The sequence below is a fragment of the Amblyraja radiata genome, chromosome 30, assembly GCF_010909765.2.
Source record: "Amblyraja radiata isolate CabotCenter1 chromosome 30, sAmbRad1.1.pri, whole genome shotgun sequence".
Lineage (NCBI taxonomy): Eukaryota > Metazoa > Chordata > Chondrichthyes > Rajiformes > Rajidae > Amblyraja > Amblyraja radiata.
Window position 1 is genome coordinate 14,037,505 of NC_045985.1, and position 22,500 is coordinate 14,060,004.

Below are 22,500 nucleotides of genomic sequence, written 5' to 3' on the forward strand. Positions count from 1 at the left end.
TGTGTGTGTGTGTGCGCGCGCACGCGTGTGTGTGTGTGTGTGTGTGCGCGCGCGCACGCGTGTGTGTGTGTGTGTGTGTGCGCGCGCGTGTGTGTGTGTGTGTGTGTGTGTGTGTGTGTGTGGATGGAAGGCAGGCTCTCTACTCACCCAGGCTCTTCAGCAGTAGGACGACGTTGCCCAGGTTTGTCCGCTGGATCTCGGGCACTGAAGTCTCCTCCATCTCGTGCTTGAAGGCCCAGGCCGTGTAGAGGCGGAAGCATTTCCCCGCCGCCACGCGCCCTGCCCTGCCCGCCCGCTGGTTCGCTGAGGCCTGGAGGTGTGCGGGAAGCAAGCGGGCAAAATGATCAATGCAAAAGGATCACTCCAGACGCTGGTTTAAACCGAAATGCTGGGGTAACATGATGTGGAGAACCCAAGGTTTCCGTGCGGTTCCCGGAGGTTTTTGTCAGTCTCCCGACCTGCTTCCACTACCTGCAACCTCCGGCAACCACCTGCAACCTCCGGGAACCGCACGGAAACCTTGGGTGGGGCGGAAAGTCTCCAGAGGTTCCCGTTCAGGTTTCCTAAGTGGGACAGGGGCATAAGGTTATAAAGTCATAGGAGTAGAATTAGTAGTAGAATAAGTGATAGGAGTAGAATGAGGCCATTTGGCCCTGCAAGTCTACTCCGCCATTCAATCATGGCGGAACTATCTCTCCTTCCTAACCCCATTCTCCTGCCTTCTCCCCATAAACCCCTGACACCCAATACTAATCAAGAATCTATCTATGCAGTCTGAAGAAGGGTTTCGGCCCGAAACGTTGCCTATTTCCTTCGCTCCATAGATGCTGCTGCACCCGCTGAGTTTGTCCAGCTTTTTTGTGTACCTAAGAGAGAGCTCTAGGGGCTAGTGGAGTCAAGGGATATGGGGAGAAGGCAGGCACGGGTTATTGATAGGGGACGATCAGCCATGATCATAATGAAGGGCTGTGTACCTATGCCTGGATGGAGCTGATCATTTTGCCCGTTTGATCCATACAACAATTCCACGGACATTCTCGGAGGCTGTAGTTACATTCACTGCGTCGTTGCAGCGAATTGTGGACGCAGCCCAGACCATCACACAAACGGACCTCCCTTCCATCGACTCCGTTTACACCTCAGTGTGCCCCGGCAAGGCCAGCAGCACAATCAAGGACCAGTCACACATTGCCCACTCCCTCTTCTCCCTTCTCCCCTCTCCCATTGGGAAAAAGATACAGGAGTGTGAAAACGCACACTTCCAGATCCAGGGAGTTTTCATCCCCCTGATATCAGGCAACTGAACCAACCCACCACAACCAGAGGGAGGTGCTGAAATCTACCTCCTTGGTGACCCGTTGGTGAAGATAATAATAATAATAATAATACATTTTATTTATGGGCGCCTTTCAAGAGTCTCAAGGACACCTTACAAAAATTTAGCAGGTAGAGGAAAAACATGTAAGGGGAATGAAATAAATAGTAGAGACATGACTAGTACACAAAGTACAGACAGAATACAATTCAAAACACAATATGAGGCAATTAATGCACAGATGAAAAGGGAGGGGGACGTGGGGCTAAGGATAGGCAGAGGTGAAGAGATGGGTCTTGAGGCGGGACTGGAAGATGGTGAGAGACACGGAATTGCGGATCAGTTGGGGAAGGGAGTTCCAAGAGATGTATAAAGGGCCATTGGGCCCATCAAGTCTACTCTGCCATTCAATCATAGAAACATAGAAAATAGGTGCAGGAGGAGGCCATTCGGCCCTTCATTATGATCATGGCTGATCGTCCCCTATCAATAACCCGTGCCTGCCTTCTCCCCCTATCCCTTGACTCCACTAGCCCCTAGAGCTCTATCTAACTCTCTCTTAAATCCATCCAGTGATTTGGCCTCCACTGCCCTCTGTGGCAGGGAATTCCACAAATTCACATCTCTCTGGGTGAAAAAGTTTTTTCTCACCTCATCTATCATTCTCTCTCCACCCCATTCTCCTGCTGTCTCCCCGTAACCCCTGACACTCGTAGTAATCGAGAATCTGATGATCCCTGCCTTAAAAATATCCATTGACTTGACCTCCACTGCCGTCTGTGGCAATAGATTCCACAGATTCACCACCCTCACACTGAAGAGGTTGGTGAATAAAGATCCACCCCCTCCCCCCCCCGCCTCCTCCTCCTCCTGGGGTAACTCCACCAGAGGGCGGGGAGTGACGGTACTTACCCTGGAGCAGGGAGTGACGATCAGAGACTCCATCCCCGTCCGGGCGTTGTAACTCTTCTGCTTGCAGAAGCCGGGGTCGATCACGTAGATGATCCCGTCGATGGTCAGGGATGTCTCTGCGATGTTGGTGGCTATGACAACCTGAGGTGGGGAGGGGTAGAGAATAAATAAAAACACATTTGTCCGTAACAGGGCAAACTGCCATCAGATGCCGCCTAGCTCCTTCCAAAAAAAACTGTCAGGCAGCTAGAGCTTGTTCAGAACGCTGTTGCCAGAGTTCTAACAAAGACCAAAAAATTTGAACACATTACACCAATTCTTAAATCCTTACATTGGCTCCCTGTATGTCAGAGAATTGATTTCAAAATCCTGCTGCTCACCTATAAATCACTACATGGTTTAGGACCAAAGTATATCACTGACATGCTTCCACTATATAAGCCTTCTAGACCTTCTGAAACCAATCTGTTAGTGATTCCCAGAGTAAATACAAAACATGGGAAAGCAGGATTTAGTTACTATGCAACAAATAGCTGGAATAAACTTCCTGAAGGTTTAAGACTTGCCTCAACTTTGACCACTTTTAAAACAAGACTGAAAACTTTTATGTTTACTTTAGCTTTCAGCTAAATCTTATCTACATTGCACTTTAAACTTTTGCACTTTTTAATAATGCATTTTTAATTTTGCTTTTCTTTTCTTTTATTTCTTCTATTTTATTTCATTTTATTATTTCATTTTATTGTATGACATGTTTTTATGTGAAGCACTTTGAGTCTGCCTCGTGTATGAAATGTGCTATATAAATAAAGTTGCCTTGCCTTGCCTAGCTCTGGGCTGAAGGTGTTTGCAGTGAACAGCTCCTAGAGGAAGCCTTTGTGCTTCAGTTCAACATCGTCACATGTACCGAGGTGCAGTTTAAAGCCCCATCAAGCAGAGAGACACAGAGAGCTGGAGTAACTCAGCGGATCAGCCAACGTTCACATGGAAACATAGAAAATAGGTGCAGGAGTAGGCCATTCGGCCCTTCGAGCCTGCACCGCCATTCAATATGATCATGGCTGATCATCCAACTCAGTATCCTGTACCTGCCTTCTCTCCATACCCCCTGATCCCTTTAGCCACAAGGGCCACATCTAACTCCCTCTTAAATATAGCCAATGAACTGTGGCCTCAACTACCTTCTGTGGCAGAGAGTTCAAGAGATTCACCACTCTCTGTGTGAAAAATGTTTTCCTCATCTCGGTCCTAAAGGATTTCCCCCTTATCCTTAAACTGTGACTCCTTGTCCTGGACTTCCCCAACATCGGGAACAATCTTCCTGCATCTAGCCTGTCCAACCCCTTAAGAATTTTGTACGTTTCTATAAGGTCCCCCCTCAATCTCGGCCAGTTCATTGGCTATATTTAAGAGGGAGTTAGATGTGGCCCTTGTGGCTAAGGGGATCAGAGGGTATGGAGAGAAGGCAGGTACGGGATACTGAGTTGGATGATCAGCCATGATCATATTGAATGGCGGTGCAGGCTCGAAGGGCCGAATGGCCTACTCCTGCACCTAATTTCTATGTTTCTATGTCTATGTTTCTAATCTCCTAAATTCTAGTGAGTACAAACCTAGTCTATCCAGTCTTTCTTCATATGAAAGTCCTGGCATCCCAGGAATCAGTCTGGTGAACCTTCTCTGTACTCCCTCTATGGCAATAATGTCCTTCCTCAGATTTGGAGGCCAAAACTGTACGCAATACTCCAGGTGTGGTCTCACCAAGACATGGAGACAATGACAGTTCGGGTCGGGACCCTTCTTCAGAGGTTCATGAATGATAGGTGCAGAATTAGGCCATTTGGCCCATCGAGCCCACTTCACCAGCTGCTAAACCTTCAAACAGGGCAGCAGCTGTGGTCAGGAGCGAACCCTGGTCTCTGGTGCTGTGAGGTTTAGCTTAGTTCAGTAATACAATGTGGAAACAGGCCCTTCGGCCCCACCAGGTCCGTGCCGACCAGCGATCACCCTGTAAACAAGTTCTATCCTGACACTTTACAGAAGCCAATTAACCCACAAACCAGCACGTCTTTGGAGTGTGGGAGGAAGCCGGAGCACCCGGAGAAAACCCACGGGGTCACGGGGAGAACGTACAAACTCCATGCAGACAACACTAAACTCATCAGGAAGGCTGGCTCCGTCCTGGGGGCGGAGTTGGGTTCATGGCAGGTTGGTCTTGGGGGGGAGGATGCTCCTCAAACAATACAGCTCACCCCCTCCATGACACACTGGTCAACCTGAGGAGCACCTTCAGCAACAGACTGGGTTCCACCAAGATGCAGCACAGAACGCCACAGGAGATCCTTCTTCCCCGTGGCTATCAAACTGTACAACGCCTTCTCCTTCTGTCGTGGGGTAGATTGACTCCCACCCCTCCCCAATCTGTGCACATCCACAATCCCTTCCACTCATCACTTTAATTTCATGTATCGTGTGTTTTATGACTGTTGGCAGATCAATTTCCCTCCTGGGAAAGGAGTTCTATCGTATCACATTTGGAAAGTGGTGAAATCATTGGACAAAGTCAGCATGGATTTATGAAAGGTAAATCATGTCTGACGAATCTTATAGAATTTTTCGAGGATGTAACTAGTAGCGTGGATAGGGGAGAACCAGTGGATGTGGTGTATCTGGACTTTCAGAAGGCTTTCGACAAGGTCCCACATAAGAGATTAGTATACAAACTTAAAGCACACGGTATTGGGGGTTCAGTATTGATGTGGATAGAGAACTGGTTGGCAGACAGGAAGCAAAGAGTAGGAGTAAACAGGTCCTTTTCACAATGGCAGGCAGTGACTAGTGGGGTACCGCAAGGCTCAGTGCTGGGACCCCAGCTATTTACAATATATATTAATGATTTGGACGAGGGAATTGAATGCAACATCTCAAAGTTTGCGGATGACACAAAGCTGGGGGGAACGTTAGCTGTGAGGAGGATGCTAGGAGGCTGCAAGGTGACTTGGATAGGCTGGGTGAATGGGCAAATGCATGGCAGATGCAGTATAATGTAATGTGAGGTTATCCACTTTGATGGCAAAAACAGGAAAGTAGACTATTATCTGAATGGTGGCCGATTAGGAAAAGGGGAGATGCAACGAGACCTGGGTGTCATGGTACACCAGTCATTGAAAGTAGGCATGCAGGTGCAGCAGGCAGTGAAGAAAGCGAATGGTATGTTAGCATTCATAGCAAACGGATTTGAGTATAGGAGCAGGGAGGTTCTACTGCAGTTGTACAGGGTCTTGGTGAGACCACACCTGGAGTACTGCGTACAGTTTTGGTCTCCTAATCTGAGAAAATACATTCTTGCCATAGAGGGAGTACAGAGAAGGTTCACCAGACTGATTCCTAGGATGTCAGGACTTTCACATGAAGAAAGACTCGATAGACTCGGCTTGTACTCGCTAGAATTTAGAAGATTGAGGGGGGATCTTATAGAAACTTACAAAATTTTTAAGGAGTTGGACATGCTAGATGCAGGAAGTTTGTTCCTGATGTTGGGAAAGTCCAGAACAAGGGGTCACAGTTTAAGGATAAGGGGGAAATCTTTTAGGACAGAGATGAGAAAACATTTTTCCCCACAGAGTGTGGTGAATCTCTGGAATTCTCTGCCACAGAAGGTAGTTGAGGCCAGTTCATTGGCTATATTTAAGAGGGAGTTAGGTGTGGCCCTTGTGGCTAAAGGGATCAGGGGGTATGGAGAGAAGGCAGGTACAGGATACTGAGTTGGATGATCAGCCATTGAATGGCGGTGCAGGCTCGAAGGGCCGAATGGCCTATTCCTGCACCTAATTTCTATGTTTAGCCACAAGGGCCACACCTAACTCCCTCTTAAATATAGCCAATGAACTGGCCTCAACTACCTTCTGTGGCAGAGAATTCCACAGATTCACCACTCTCTGTGGGGAAAAATGTTTTCTCATCTCTGTCCTAAAAGATTTCCCCCTTATCCTTAAACTGTGATCCCTTGTTCTGGACTTCCCCAACATCAGGAACAAACTTCCTGCATCTAGCCTGTCCAACCCCTTAAGAATTTTGTAAGTTTCTGTAAGATCCCCCCTCAATCTTCTAAATTCTAGCGAGTACAAGCCGAGTCTATCCAGTCTTTCTTCATATGAAAGTCCTGCCATCCCAGGAATCAATCTGGTGAACCTACTCTGTACTCCCTCTATGGCAAGAATGTATTTTCTCAGATTAGGAGACCAAAACTGTACGTGGACAGGATTGAACCCGGGTCTCGGGCGCTGTGAGGCAATGGTGACAGTATTGTGAAAGCAAGGACCTGGACAGGTTGGGGGAGTGGGCAGTGAAGTGGCAGATGGAACGAAGTGTAGCAAAGTGTGGAGTCGTGCAATTTGGTTGTAGGAATAAAGTCGTAGACTATTTTCTAAATGGGGAGAGAATCCAGAAATCGGAGGTGCAAAGGGACTTGGGAGTGCTGGTGCAGGATTCCCAAAAAGTTAATCTGCAAGTCGAATCGGTAGTAAAGCAAACTCAATGCTAGCATTTATTTCAAGTTGGCTTGTCTACAAAAACAGAGGTCATGCTGAGGCTCTATAAGGTGCTGGTAAGACCGCATTTGGAATATTGAGAGCAATTTTGGGCACCATATCTGAGGAAGGATGTGCTGGCTCTGCAGAGGGTCCAGAGGAGGTTTACAAGAATGATCCCAGGAATGAGTGGGTTAATCTATGATGAGTGTTTGTCAGCACTGGGCCTGTATTAGCTAGAGTTTAGAATAATGAGGGGAGATTGAAAACATACAGAATAGCAAAAGTCTTGGATAGAGTGGATGTGGAGAGGATGTTTCCATTAGTGGGAGAGTCTAGAACGAGAGGTCATAGCCTCAGAATTAAAGCATGTTCTTTTAGGAAGGGGACGAGGAGAAATCTCTTGATTCAGAGTGTGGTGAATCTGTGGAATTCTTTGCCACAGAAGGCTGTGGAGGTCAAGTCAGTGGATATTTTTAAGGCAGAGATAGATAGATTCTTGATTAGTGCGGGTGTCAGGGGTTATGGGGAGGAGACAGAATGGGGTTAGGAGGGAGAGATAGATCAGCCACGATTGAATGAGGGACTGGACTCGGCGGGCCGAATGGCCTAATTCTACTCCTATTCCAAAGACTCCTCACACCCATGTAATGGACTGTTCGAACTACTTCCCTCCGGCAGACGTTACAAGGCCTTCTACGCCCGAACCTCCAGACTCAAGAACAGCTTCATCCCCAGAGCTATAGCGGCTCTGAACCGGCCCTGCTGAGTTCCCCCCATCCCCCATGGACTGTCTCCCTCGGATGGTCACGTCGCACAGACACATCTGCACTTTAGTCTGTTGAACTGTTTTGACTGTTTGACTGTTCTACAATCCATGTTCTCGGGATATCTAAATCTAAATCCAAATTTTATTAGTTACTAGACCAAGTACAGACCCATTGGGTCTGCTCCCCCAACGCAGCCGTTCCCTACCCGTAGCCCCCACGGGAGACGTGGTCCACCAAGTCAAGCCGTTCCCGCAGTTAGCAGTGCGGCTGTTTTTAAATGGCGTCTTTGAGGTGAGAGGCGGGCGCCAGCAGCCGTTATGGTCACTGGCCAGCAGGAGGCGACAAAATGTGTGAGTGGGGGAGAAGGATTTTATTAAAAATGTGTACATAAACACGACAAAATTTAATGAGGAGTGGATACTTGGAATGAAAAGTGAAATCTCTAACGAAATGGAAAAAATGTCGGCGTTTCTGGGTCTGGCGTTGGCGTAGCAACGAATCAAAGGCTGGCAACCACAAGTCAGGCAGAAACACAGCCAGCCAGCAGCCACAGAGTTTTAATATTATATAGATTTATGTTATGACATCGGATGGAAGCTGCATACCAAATCTCGTTGCGCTTATGTGCAATGACAATAAAAGATATTATTATTATTATTATTCTTTATGAATTCTTGACCGTGCTGCCCTCACGTTCTGCGTGGACTCAGCTCACCTTCCGGGCACCCGGAGGGGTGGGCTCGAAGATCTTGGCCTGCATGTCGGAGGGCAGGTTGGCGTAGATGGGCAGCACCAGCAGCTCGGCGATCTTGGAGCCCAGCCGGCGGCATCGTTCCTGCAGCATCTCGCACGTGGTCTCGATCTCCTCCTGCGGGCCGAGGAAAACCAGTCAAGCCAGCAAACTACTTCCCTCCGGCAGATGCTACAAGGCCTTCTATGCCCGAACCTCCAGACTCAGGAACAGCTTCATTCCCAGAGCTGTAGCGGCTCTGAACCGGCCCCCCAACCCCCCTGGACTGTCCCCCTCGGATGGTCACGTCGCACAGACACATCTGCACTTTAGTCTGTTTGAACTGTTTTACTGTCTGAAGAAGCCCGAAACGTTGCCCTTTTCCTTCGCTCCATAGATGCTGCTGCACCCGCTGAGTTTCTCCAGTTTTTTTGTGTACCTTTGACTGTTTTACTGTTCTTTTACAAACCATGTTCTCGGGATATCTAAATCTAAATGTTATTAGTTATTCATGTTATGACATCGGATAGAAGCTGCAAACCCAAATCTCGTTGCGCTTCTGTGCAATGACAATAAAATATATTATTATTATTATTATTATTATTAAACCCGGCAGCCCCCAACTCGCCCCGCATGCCCACCCAACGCCCATGCATCAACTGCGACTCATTGGGCTGTCCATGGTCTGCTCCCTCCTTCAGGCCCGAAACGTCACCCATCCTTCTTCTCCACAGATGCTGCCTGACCGGCTGAGTTACTCCAGCACTTTGGTATAAACCAGCATCTGCAGTTCCTTGTCATAAGGTCCTAGGTGATAGGAGCAGAATTAGGCCATTCGGCCCATCAAGTCTCCGCCACCATTCAATCATGGCTGATCTACCTACCCTCATAACCCCATTCTCCTGCCTTCCCCCCGTAGCCCCTGAGACCTGTACTAATCAAGATTCTATCTATCGCTAACTTAAATATAATAGCAAGTGAAATTGTAGGTCGTTTTGAAATTTAATGCAGCAAGCAGCAAAAGTACAGAATTCAGAGATTGGAGGTGCAAAGGGACTGGTGCAGGCCAGGTTTGGAGGGATATAGACCAAACACTGGCAGGTGGGGCTAGTGTAGATGGGACATGTTGGCCGGTGTGGGCAAGTTGGGCTGAAGGGCCTGTTTCCACTCTATGACTCCAGGTAAGTATGCTTTAACTCCGCCACCCCCACCAACTCATGCACCATCATTAGCATGAGCCGCAATATCAAATCTTAGGTAGACACAAAATGCTGGAGTAACTCAGCGGGTGAGGCAGCATCTATGGAGAGAAGGAATGGGTGACGTTTCGGGTCGAGACCCGTCTTCAGACTGATATCAAATCTTAGATTAGGCATCGAGTGCCTAGAAACAAAGTAAAACTCCACGTTTTGCCTTTCCTTCCAAACTACTGCTGCTGCTCCACAATTAATGGTTAGTGTAAAGGGCCTGTCCCACCAGCATGCGATTGCATGCGTCTAGCAAACGTGGTCGCTTGAGGCGTACGGCCTCGCGGGGCCTGGTCCCACTTCAATCGGTGGAGGCTTATGGAGTTGTGCGGGGCTGGTCCTGACATCGCGGGGGGCTCCAAAAATCTTGCACGGCTCCACAATCTTGCAGGCGCATTGAGGGCGTACGCAGCGTCTCGACAGGCGTACGCAGCATCTTGACGGCGTACGCCGAGCACGTGGCGTTGCGCGATGACGTCACCGCCCGGCGTGCCGTTGCGTGATGACGTCACCGCCCGACGCCGTGCGACGTCCAAATTCAGTCGGCCCGCCTCCTGCCCAGCTGATTGGCGAGTTTGACGTAAATTACGTCATGCACGAACTTTGCACATACTTACCGCGAACTTAGCATGTACTTATCACGAACTCCGCTTCCTTTTGGTCGCGCTAGACGCATGCGATCACATGCTGGTGGGACAGACCCTTAAGTCTTTGCAATCTGCATGAGTCTAAATGGATGTTGCATGCTCAGCCCCCAGCCTGTAATTCTGAAGCTCTCCACTAGATGTCAGACTGGACCATGGTTCAATGGGGGGGGGCGTTCTGAAGAGGGATCTCAACCCCAAACATAACCCTTTCCTTGTGAAGGAACTCCAGATGCTGGAAAATCGAAGACACACAAAAAACCTGGAGAAACTCAGCGGGTGCAGCAGCATCTATGGAGCGAAGGAAATAGGCAACGTTTCGGGCCGAAACCCTTCTTCAGACTGATGGGGGCGGGGAGAAGAAAGGAAAAAGGAGGAGGGGGAGCCCGAGGGCTGGGGGAGAGCTAGGAAGGGGAGGAGACAGCAAGGGCTAACAAATTTGGGAGAATTCAATGTTCATGCCCCCAGGATGCAGACTCCCCAAGCGGAATATGAGGTGCTGTTCCTCCAATTTCGGTGTTGCTCGCTCTGGCCATGGAGGATGCCCAGGACAGAGAGGTCGGATTGGGAATGGCAGGGGGAGTTGAAGTGCTGAGCCACCGGGAGGTCAGGTCGGTTAGTGCGGACCGAGCGGAGGTGTTCGGCGAAGCGATCGCCAAGCCTACGCTTGGTCTCACCGATGTAGATCAGCTGACATCTAGAGCAGCGGATGCAATAGATGAGGTTGGAGGAGATGCAGGTGAACCTCTGTCGCACCAGGAACGACTGCTTGGGTCCTTGAATGGAGTCGAGGGGGGAGGTAAAGGGACAAGTGTTGCATCTCTTGCGGTTGCAAGGGAAAGTGCCCGGGGAGGGGGTGGTACGGGAGGGAAGGGAAGAATTGACAAGGGAGTTATGGAGGGAGCGGAAGGCAGACATGGGGGGAGGTGGGAAGATGTGGCGAGTGGTGGGGTCACATCGGAGGTGGCGAAACTGACGGAGGATTACTTGTTGTATGTGACGGCTAGTGGGGTGAAAGGTGAGGACTAGGGGGACTCTGCCCTTGTTGCGAGTGGGAGGATGGGGAGAGAGAGCAGCAGTGTTGCGGGGTATGGAAGAGACCTTTCCTTGTCTTATCCTCAGTTTAAACCAGCATCTGCAGTTCCTTCTTACACACTAAGTTTGCATATTCTGTTGTGCTGCAGTAAGTAAGAATTTCATTGTTCTATCTGGGACACATGACAATAAAACACTCTTGAGTCAGCTGCAAGAAAATAATCTCACGGTGTGTTTGTAAGTGACAATAAAGTACCTTCTAGGTGACCCCGCTGAGACACGGACCCAGGAACACTTACCTGACCGGTGAGGAACACCAGGATGTCGCCCGGAGGCTGGGTGACGTGAATCTGTAGGACGGAAACCACGCAGGCTTCCAGATAGTCCGCTTCCGGGGCCTGTGGGCAGAGCAGAGGGGGCGTTAGAGCAGCAGAGGGATTCCCATTTCACTCTGGACCAGTATATGGGGGGGCGAAGGCAGGAGGAACTAGTGTAGCTGGGAAATGTTGGCCAGTGTGGGCAAGTTGGGCCGAAGGGCCTGTTTCCACACTGTATCACTCTGAGAATAGGGTTTGGTCATAAGGTTATAAATGATAGGAGCAGAATTAGGCCATTCGGCCCATCAAGTCTACTCCGCCATTCCATCGTGGCTGATCTATCTCTCCCTCCTCACCCCATTTTCCTGCCTTCTCCCCATAACCCCTGACACCCGTACTAATCAAAAATCTATCTATCTCTGCCCTAAGAATATCCATTAGCTTTGCCCTCATAGCCTTCTGCAGCAAAGAATTCCACAGATTCACCACCCTCTGACTAAAGAAATTCCTCCTCATCTTCCCAAAGAAAAATTCTTTAATTCTGAGGCTATGGCCTCTGGTCCTAGACTATCCCCAAAGTGGAAACATCCTCTTCACATCCACGCCATCTAAGCCTTTCACTATTTGGTAAATTTCAATGAGGTCCCCCTCATCCTTCTAAACTCCAGCGAGTACAGGCCCAGTGCCATCAAACACTCATCATATGTTAACGTACTCATTGCTGGGATCATTCTCGTAAACCTTTCATTGGATTGCAACTTTGTCGTGGTCGGGAAGCTTGTGTGTCTCAGTGACCCCTAGAGCTATGCCAGCGGGAGATTCGTCTTCTGTTAGGGTCTCCCATGCTGGACAGGTCGAAGGGTAGAGGCGAGACGAAGAGCGATCCACTGGTCCTCCAGGTTGGGGGTTGAACACAGGGCTTATGGTGCTTTCTCACGGTGCGACCTGAAGCAAGACTAAACAAGAGTTTAGCATCGTGGGAACCTCTGCGATAGCAGTACGGCATTCGTGGACCACCGAGGACCTCCGTGGCGCTAACGGCAGGTAGTCGTGTAACTTTGTACGGTCGGGAGAAAATTCAAACATTTTTGAATTTCTCCAAGAGTGACTTGAGCAGCGTTGCAACATTGTATGAACGCAGATGCCAGTGCGATATCCGTGCGATATCCGTAATGACTCTTGCGGGTACCGTGGGAACTAAACCCGGAAGCTTGACAGAAGGGACATAAGGTGAGTAAAAAAGGTGGTCTTAATATCGCCAATGGACCATGTGTCCATCGAGGACGTCCCACCTAATTGTCATTGTTTGAGAATCTTTTTCACAGTAAAAAGACTTGCAGAGATGCCTCTCAGAAAAGCGCAAAGAAAGGGGTCAAAGAAAGTCAGAAAGTTTTTAGCCATGCAGGTAAATGAGGAGGAAACTCAGCAAGAGAGACAGGTGGAGAGGCAAGAGGAGATGCCAGAGATACCACTGCCTGTGGGCTCCTTGGAGCAGGGAGAGGGTGATCAAGGTGGATTTGAGATTGCCTCCCCAGTAGTGAGTATCTATAACAATATATTATAAGATAAATTAAAGGAAACTGCAAAAACAGCACTTTTACATCTGTAGCATTGTATGTTTTTAAATCATGGATAACATTAAATTGTTCTCCTGTACATAAACTAATATATTGTTATAGATACTCACTACTGGGGAGGCAATCTCAAATCCACCTTGATCACCCTCTCCCTGCTCCAAGGAGCCCACAGGCAGTGGTATCTCTGGCATCTCCTCTTGCCTCTCCACCTGTCTCTCTTGCTGAGTTTCCTCCTCATTTACCTGCATGGCTAAAAACTTTCTGACTTTCTTTGACCCCTTTCTTTGCGCTTTTCTGAGAGGCATCTCTGCAAGTCTTTTTACTGTGAAAAAGATTCTCAAACAATGACAATTAGGTGGGACGTCCTCGATGGACACATGGTCCATTGGCGATATTAAGACCACCTTTTTTACTCACCTTATGTCCCTTCTGTCAAGCTTCCGGGTTTAGTTCCCACGGTACCCGCAAGAGTCATTACGGATATCGCACGGATATCGCACTGGCATCTGCGTTCATACAATGTTGCAACGCTGCTCAAGTCACTCTTGGAGAAATTCAAAAATGTTTGAATTTTCCCCCGACCGTACAAAGTTACACGACTACCTGCCGTTAGCGCCACGGAGGTCCTCGGTGGTCCACGGATGCCGTACTGCTATCGCAGAGGTTCCCACGATGTTAAACTCTTGTTTAGTCTTGCTTCAGGTCGCACCGTGAGAAAGCCCTTTAACAACCCTGTCTGGTAAAACACATATGTTACGGAAACACCAACTGAAGGAATCAACTCTACTTCGTTGCTGTCCTACATGCCAGGAGGCACAATATGCAGTAAGTAAGTATGTAATTCTCGTGATCCTCCTCTGGACCCTCACCTCTTCCCCAAATCCTCCCCCCCTCTCGTCAATGCTCCCGGGCACCTCACCTTGGTGTAGTAAATGTCGACGGGGAACCGGCGTCCGGGAATGCGGAAGACAGGGGCATCGTCGAAGAAGGTGGAGAACTTCACGGTGTCCAGCGTGGCGCTGGCGATGAGCACCTTGAGGTCGGGGCGGAAGCGCGAGATGTCCTTGATCAGCCCGAAGAGGATGTCGGTGTGAAGAGTGCGTTCATGGGCTTCATCAATGATCACCACGCTGCAACGACACGCAGAGTTAGTTTATAGTTAGTTTATAATTGTCACCTGCACCGAGGTACAGTAGAGTTTATTCATTATTGTCACTTGTACCGAGGTACAGCCAAAGGGCCTGTTTCCGCGCTGTATCTCTAAACTAAACCAAACTAACACCTGGCTACAGATGTGCCTTCGTACCTGTAACCGGCCAAGTCTGGCTCGGTGAGGAACTCCCGCAGTAGCATGCCGTCCGTCATGTACTTCAGCACCGTGCGTTCCGACGTGCAGTCCTCAAAACGGATGCTGTATCCCACCTGTACAGTGACGGAGCGGCAGTTAGAACAGCCTCGCACACACACACAGAGGCCTCTCACACGATATACAGCGACACACACACACACACACACACACACACACACACACAGAGGCCTCTCACACGATATACAGCGACATACACACAGAGCAACTTCACACACACACACACACACAGCAGCTTCACACACACACACGCACACACACAGAGGCCTCTCACACACACACAGAGGCCTCTCACACACACACAGAGGCCTCTCACACACACACAGAGGCCTCTCACACGATATACAGCGACATACACACAGAGCAACTTCACACACACACACAGCAGCTTCACACACACACACGCGCGCGCACACACACACACACACACACAGCAGCTTCACACACACACAGGCCTCTCACACGATATACAGCGACACACACACACACACACAGCAGCTTCACACAGACACACACACAGAGGCCTCTCACACACACAGAGGCCTCTCACACACACACACACACACACACACAGAGGCCACTCACACACACACACACACACACACACACACACACACACACACACACACACACAGAGGCCTCTCACACACACACACACACAGAGGCCTCTCACACGATATACAACGACATACACACAGATCAACTTCACACACACACACACACAGCAGCTTCACACACGCGCACGCGCACACACACAGCAGCTTCACACACACAGCAGCTTCACACACACACACACACACAGCAGCTTCACACACGCGCGCGCACACACACACACACAGCAGCTTCACACACACACACACAGCGGCTTCACTAACACACACGCACACACACAGCGGCTTCACTAACACACACACACACACAGAGGGCTTCTCACACGATATACAGCGAGACACATACACAGAGCAGCTTCACACACACTCACACACAAAGCAGCCTCTCTGCCTCTCTCACCCACACACACAATGGTTCACACAGACACATAGTGGCCACACACACACCTAGTGGCCACACACACACACATAGTGGCCACACACACACACATAGTGGCCACACACACACATACATAGTGGCCACACACACACACATACATAGTGGCCACACACACACATACATAGTGGCCACACACACATACATAGTGGCCACACACACACACATACATAGTGGCCACACACACACACATACATAGTGGCCACACACACACACACACACATAGTGGCCACACACACACACACACACACATAGTGGCCACACACACACACACATAGTGGCCACACACACACACATAGTGGCCACACACACACACATAGTGGCCACACACACACACACACATAGTGGCCACACACACACACACACATAGTGGCCACACACACACACACACACATAGTGGCCACACACACACACATAGTGGCCACACACACACACATAGTGGCCACACACACACACACATAGTGGCCACACACACACACACACATAGTGGCCACACACACACACACACACACATAGTGGCCACACACACACACATAGTGGCCACACACACACATACATAGTGGCCACACACACACACATACATAGTGGCCACACACACACACACACACATAGTGGCCACACACACACACACACACACACAGTGGGTCACACAGACACATAGTGGTCTCACACAGACACAGCGGGACACACACAGTCAACCACCGCACCCCGACACAGCAACATAGACGCCCACCAGCAGCCCCCTCTCCGTGACTCTCCACCCACACCTCTCAACAATATCACTCCCGTGTTTCCTTGCCCTGTTGGTGCTCTGGGTCAGAGTCATTGCGGAGAGAAAATGGCTGCTCGATACGACTTGGGTAAAGTATCTGGGGTGGCAGCTGGTAGAGTTGCTGCCTCACAGCGCCAAAGACCCGGGTTCAATCCTGACCATGGGTGCTGCGTGCTGTGCGTGCGTGCGTGTGTGTGTGTGTCTGTGTCTGTGTGTGTGTGTGTGCGCGTGTGTGTGTGTGTGTGTGTGTGTGTGTGTGTGTGTGTGTGTGTGTGTGTGTGTGTGTGTGTGTGTGTGTATGTGTGTGGGGCCACAGCGAGCGTGTGTGTGTGTGTGTCTGTGTGTGTGTGTGTCTGTGTGTGTGCCTGTGTGTGTGTGTGTGTGTGTATGTGTGTGTGCGCGTGTGTGCGTGTATGTGTGTAGGTGCACATGCGTGCGTGTGTCTGTGTGTGTGTGTGCGTGTGCGCATGTGTCTGTGTGCGCGTGTGTGTGTGTGTATGTGTGTGGGTGCACATGCGTGCGTGTGTGTGTGTGCGTGTGTGTGCATGTCTGTGTGTGTGTGTGTGCATGTCTGTGTGCGTGTGTGTGTGTGTGTGTGTGTGTGCATGTCTGTGTGCGTGTGTGTGTGTGTGCGTGTGTGTGTGTGCATGTTCTCCCTGTCACTGCGTGGGTTTTCTCTGGGTGCTCCGGTTTCCTCCCACGTTCCAAAGACGGGCAGGTTCGTAGGTTAGTTGTCCCTCTGTAAATGATCCCTCGTGTGGTTGAGAGAGTGGGATAACATCGTACTGAGTGTGAATGGGCCGACCACCATTCACACGACTTATCCCACTTTTGCATCAACTCCCTACAAGCCCTGGCCCCCCCCCCCCTTCCCCTCGGCTCTCCTCGTTGCCCAGCGACTCACTCTGCCCCCCCACCCCTCCCTGGTTCCCCGCTCACCTCGTTGCCCAGCTTGGCCCCGATCTCCTGCGATACGCGGGACGCCACGCTCATGGCCGCCACACGGCGGGGCTGCGTGCAGCCGATCTTCTTCCCCCCGGCCGTGTAGCCCTGCAGAGACGGCATGGGAGCTCAAGGTGGGGTGGGGAGGGTGGAAAGTGGGAACGGAAAAGCTTCCTGCAATGGTGGAGGTAGCGGGGCAAGGACTTACTGCAATGGAGGAGGGGAAGGATTTCTGGGGAGTGAAGGTTTTTGACAGTGGGGGGAAGCAAGGGTTCCTTGCACTGGGGACAAGGGTTCCTTGCTACGGGAACAAGGGCTCCTTGCACTGGGGACAAGGGCTCCTTGCACTGGGGACAAGGGCTCCTTGCACGGGGAACAAGGGTCCCTTGCACGGGAGGGGGAAGGGTTTCTTGCACTGGGGGTTTCTTGAACTGGTGGATCAAAGGTTCCTTGCACTGTGGCAAGATTTCCTTACACAGAGGGGCCAGGGTTTATTGCATTGGGAGGGGAAGGACTTCAATCAATCAATCAATCAGTTTTATTCGTCACTTGCACATAAAGTGTGAGTGAAATTAATTTGCCAGCAGCAGTACAATGAAAAAGAATGCAAAAAAAGAATGCAAAAAAAAAAAAGTGACACAAACATTCACTGTGGTGGAAGGCACAAAATTTGGGGGTGGGGAGGGAATGAACACAAGTAGTTCCTGCATTCGGGAAGGCCGCTAAATGTCGTCAAGGCTCCGCCGGGCTCTCCCCCGGGTAACGGCATAGTGTGGGCAGCGCCCCTTGGCGGGGAAAGGCGGCACTGGCACTCACCTCCTCGTGCAGGTACTGCGGGATCTGGGTGGTCTTGCCCGAGCCCGTCTCCCCCTCGATGATGAGCACCTGATGCTGGGCCACGGCCGCCAGCAGGTCTCCTCGGTAGGGGAACACCGGCAGGCTCCTCCTCACCTCCTGCAGCGAAGCCTTCTGCCGCTGGGCCTCCGATACATCACCCGCCTCGTCCTGTGGGTGGGGAGGGGGGAAGAGAAAACTCGGTGAACGACACCACCCCCATTACAGGAATGAGTGGGTTAACATAACAAGAAGTGTTTGACGGCACTGGGCCTCTATTTGCTGGAGTTTAGAAGAATGAGGGGGGGACCTCATTGGATTAGGAGAGGATGTTTCCACTAGTGGGAGAGTCTAGGACCAGAGGGCACAGCCTCAGAATTAAAGGACGTTCCTTTATCTCTGGAGAATCTCTGGAACTCTCTGCCACAGAAGGTAGTTGAGGCCAGTTCATTGGCTATATTTAAGAGGGAGTTAGATGTGGCCCTTGTGGCTAAAGGGATCAGGGGTATAGAGAGAAGGCAGGTACAGGATACTGAGTTGGATGATCAGCCATGATCATATTGAATGGCGGTGCAGGCTCGAAGGGCCAAATGGCCTACTCCTGCACCTATTTTCTATGTTTCTATGTTTATGAAGAAGATGAGGAGAAATTTCTTTAGCCAGAGGGTGGTGAATCTATGGAATTCTTTGCCACAGAAGGCTGTGGAGGCCAATTCAATGGATATTTTTAAGGCAGAGATAGATGGATTCTTGATTAGTACGGGTGTCAGGGGTTATGGGGAGAAGGGTTAGGAGGGAGAGATCGATCAGCCATGATTAAGTGGCATTTGGGGAGATGGGCCGAATGGCTTAATTCTGCTCCTATCACTTATGAATGATGATCAATGACGCTTGTTGCCCTTCAGTGCCGCTTATACCATCAGGCACTGGGAACATCGGACCACCCTTACACCCCGTGAAGCCTCCCCTGGTCAAATAACACCCCCAAAATGGCCTGCTGGATTACCCCAGGTGCCGGCCGTTTTAGGTTGACACAAAATGCTGGAGTTATTCAGAGGGTGAGGCAGCATCTCTGGAGAAAAGGAATGGGCGACAAAGATAGAATGTAGTCGGAGACAGTGAGACTAGTGGGAGAACTGGGAATGGGGAGGGGATGGAGAGGAAAAGCGAGGGCTATCTGAAGTTAGAGAAGTCAACGTTCATACCGCTGGGGTGTAAACTACCCAAGCGGAATATGAGGTGCTGTCCCTCCAATTTGCGCTGGGCCTCACTCTGACAATGGAGGAGGCCCAGGATAGAATGGTCAGATTGGGAATGGGAGGGGGGGGTCAAGTGCTACCGGGAGAGCAGGTAGGGTAAGGCAGACTGAGCGGAGCTGTTCAGCGAAACGATCGCCGAGCCTGCGCTTGGTCTCGCCGATGTAGAGAAGTTGACACCGGGAACAGCGGATACAGTAGATGAGGTTGGAGGAGGTGCAAGTGAACCTCTGCCTCACCTGGAAAGACTTTTGGGTCCTTGGATGGAGTCGAGGGGGGAGGTAAAGGGACAGGTGTTGCATCTCCTGCGGCTGCAGGGGAAAGTACCTGGAGAGATGGACTGAAGATGGGTCTCGATCCGAAACATCACCCATTCCTTCTCTCCAGGGATGCTGCCTGTCCCGCTGTGCTACTCCGGCATTGTGTGTCTATCTTCGTATGAATATCGAGTTTAGTTTAGTTTAGAGACACAGCGCGGAAACAGGCCCTTCAGCCGACCGAGTCCATGCCGACCAGCGATCCCCGCACACTAACACTATCCCACACGCACTAGGGACAATTTTACATTTGTACCAAGCCAATTAAACCTGCAGGCCTGTACGTCTTTGGAGTGTGAAAGGAAACTGAAGATCTCGGAGAAAACCCGCGCGGGTCACGGGGAGAAGTGCAAACTCCGTACAGACAGCACCAATAGTTGGGATCGAAACCGGATCTGTGGCGCTGTGAGGTGGCAACTGTACCTCTGCGCCACCACTCACTCCAGCATTTTGTGCCATTTTGCGTAAAGCAAAGATCTGCGCGGTGCGCCCTGGTTTGCCCGCGTGCGAGGGCTCGGCCGATGGAGAGAGCCGGTGCCTTACCTTGGGCACGGTGCCCGGCATGGGCACGGCGCTGACAAACTCGATCATCTCGTCCTCCTCCATCAGGAAGTCGTACTCCTTCTGCTTGTTGCGCTCGCCGGCATCCCGGGCCCCGAACCTCAGCAGGGCCGCGTCCATGTGCGCCTCCTCCCAACGCCGCTGCTCGTCCCGCGGTGCGTGCTTCTCATCCGCCCCCGACGACGGCTCCTCATACCGCTCCGGAACCTTCTACCGGGACAACCAGCATGGAGTCAGCAGCATGCACTATCATTCACTCAGATATCTATATCTATCTATATATTAAAACTGTGTGTGTGTGTTTCTGCCTGACCTGTGCGTGCCAGCCTTTGATTCGTTGCTACGCCAACATCAGAAGCAGGAACGCCGAGATTTTTTCCATTTCGGTAGAGATTTCACTTTTCATTCCAAGTATCCACTCCTGATTAAATCTCGTCGTGAGTATGTACACATTTTTAATGAAATCCTTCTCCCCCACCACTCGCTCATTTTGTCGCCTCCTGCTGGCCAGCGACCATAACGGCTGCTGGCGCCCGCCTCTCGCCTCAAAGACGCCATTTAAAAACAGCCGCACTGCTGAGTGCTGGAATCTTATATTCGGGAACGGCTTGAGTTGGAGGACCACGTCTCCCGTGGGGGCTACGGGTAGGGAACAGCTGCATTGGGGGAACAGACCCAATGGGTCTGCACTTGGTCTAGTATCAATATAAAACTACATATCTCCACACTTGTAATGTAATGACTCCTGCTCTCTTCATCTTTATTCATGGTACGCAATCCAATCTTAGTCTCTTCTCCTATGATATTCATCCTTCTCGCCCTGTTCTGTTAGTTCATCTTCTCAAGTTCAAGTTCAAGTGAGTTTATTGTCATGTGTCCCTGATAGGACAATGAAATTCTTGCTTTGCTTCAGCACACAGAACATAGTAGGCATTGACTACAAAACGGATCAGTGTGTCCATATACCATTATATAAATATATACACACATGAATAAATAAACTGATAAAGTGCAAATAACAGATAATGGGCTATTAATGTTCAGAGTTTTGTCCGAGCCAAGTTTAATAGCCTGATGGCTGTGGGGAAGTAGCTATTCCTGAACCTGGTTGTTGCAGTCTTCAGGCTCCTGTACCTTCTACCTGAAGGTAGCAGGGAGATGAGTGTGTGGCCAGGATGGTGTGGGTCTTTGATGATACTGCCAGCCTTTTTGAGGCAGCGACTGCAGTAGATCAAAGGGAGGGGATAGATCAATCCACCCCCTCAGCACTAGACACCCCCCTCCCCACTACCGCCTTATCACCAGACACCTCCCTCCCCACCAAACATCTCCCCTCAGCACCAGACACCCCCCTCCCCACTACCCCCTTATCACCAGACACCCCCCTCCCCACCAAACATCTCCCCTCAGCACCAGACACCCCCCTCCCCACCAACTCCCTTCCTTCGACCGCCCGACCAAACCATTCCCCCTTCCCACCAACCTCCCCCTCCCCACCAACTCCCCCATCCGACCCTCTACCGTAATTAAATACCCCTTCCTAACTTCCCGCCCCACACCAAGCCTCCTGCTACCAGACACTTCTTGCCCTACTGAAACATCCCTGTCCCCCCCAACCCCTCCCCTCCTGCCTCCACAACCCCCCTCCCCCGACTCCTGTCCCCTCCCCCTCAAACCTTTCTGAACTCCCCCCTCCCTTAAACGCCTCCTCCCCTTCATTCCCCTCTTCGCTCGTCCCCCTGAACTCCTCGCCCCTTGAACCCTTTCAATCCTCCTCCCTCTGAACCCTTCCAAACTCCCCCTCCCCACCCCACCCCACATCCCAGAGCCCCTCCTCTCCCCTCAAACATTCCCTCCGCTCTCCACAAACCCTTCTGAGCTGCCCCACCAGACTCCCAAATCGCCCTTTCACCCCGTCAAACCCCATCAGAACTACCCCACGCTCCCACCCGACCACCTTCCCGCACCCGTCTCCCCCAAACCCTTGTGAACACCCCCCCCCGAACTTCACTCCCCTCTCCCCTACGGTACCCACATCCCAGAGCCCCTCCTTGCCCCTTGAAGCCTTCCGAACTACACCCCCTCTCTCAAAGCCCTCCCCTTCACCCCTCCTCCTCTCCCCCCCCCTCACTTGAACTGCCCTCTCCGTCTCTGTCCTGAAACTGTCCTCCCCCTCCTCTCCCCAACCCCTTCTCCCCTCTCAAATTCTCCCTCAAACCCCCTTTACTCTCCCCCACCATCATAACCAGAGGAGTTGAGTACAGGAGCAAAGAGGTCCTTATGCAGTTGTGCAGGGGCCCTGGTGAGACCACACCTGGAGTATTGTGTG

General features: G+C 50.9%; 2 protein-coding genes across 5 annotated transcripts in view; both read right to left on the reverse strand.

The window, feature by feature from the left end:
* The window catches only part of LOC116990128 (zinc-binding protein A33-like), a 1,164,093-nt gene that overhangs the window by 100,491 nt on the left and 1,041,102 nt on the right, over nt 1-22,500 (reverse strand). The gene's annotated exons all lie outside the window — the stretch shown is intronic.
* dhx16 (DEAH-box helicase 16) overlaps nt 1-22,500 on the reverse strand; it is a 38,764-nt gene that overhangs the window by 4,946 nt on the left and 11,318 nt on the right. For both annotated transcript variants that reach the window (XM_033047676.1, XM_033047674.1), the window contains exons 7-15: nt 20,154-20,381; nt 18,020-18,208; nt 17,201-17,311; nt 14,383-14,498; nt 13,996-14,206; nt 11,482-11,580; nt 8,242-8,394; nt 2,228-2,368; nt 148-310 (exon numbers count right to left, since the gene is read on the reverse strand). In XM_033047676.1, the coding sequence (XP_032903567.1) occupies nt 148-310; nt 2,228-2,368; nt 8,242-8,394; nt 11,482-11,580; nt 13,996-14,206; nt 14,383-14,498; nt 17,201-17,311; nt 18,020-18,208; nt 20,154-20,381 (1,411 nt within the window). The remainder of the gene's footprint in view (nt 1-147; nt 311-2,227; nt 2,369-8,241; nt 8,395-11,481; nt 11,581-13,995; nt 14,207-14,382; nt 14,499-17,200; nt 17,312-18,019; nt 18,209-20,153; nt 20,382-22,500) is intronic.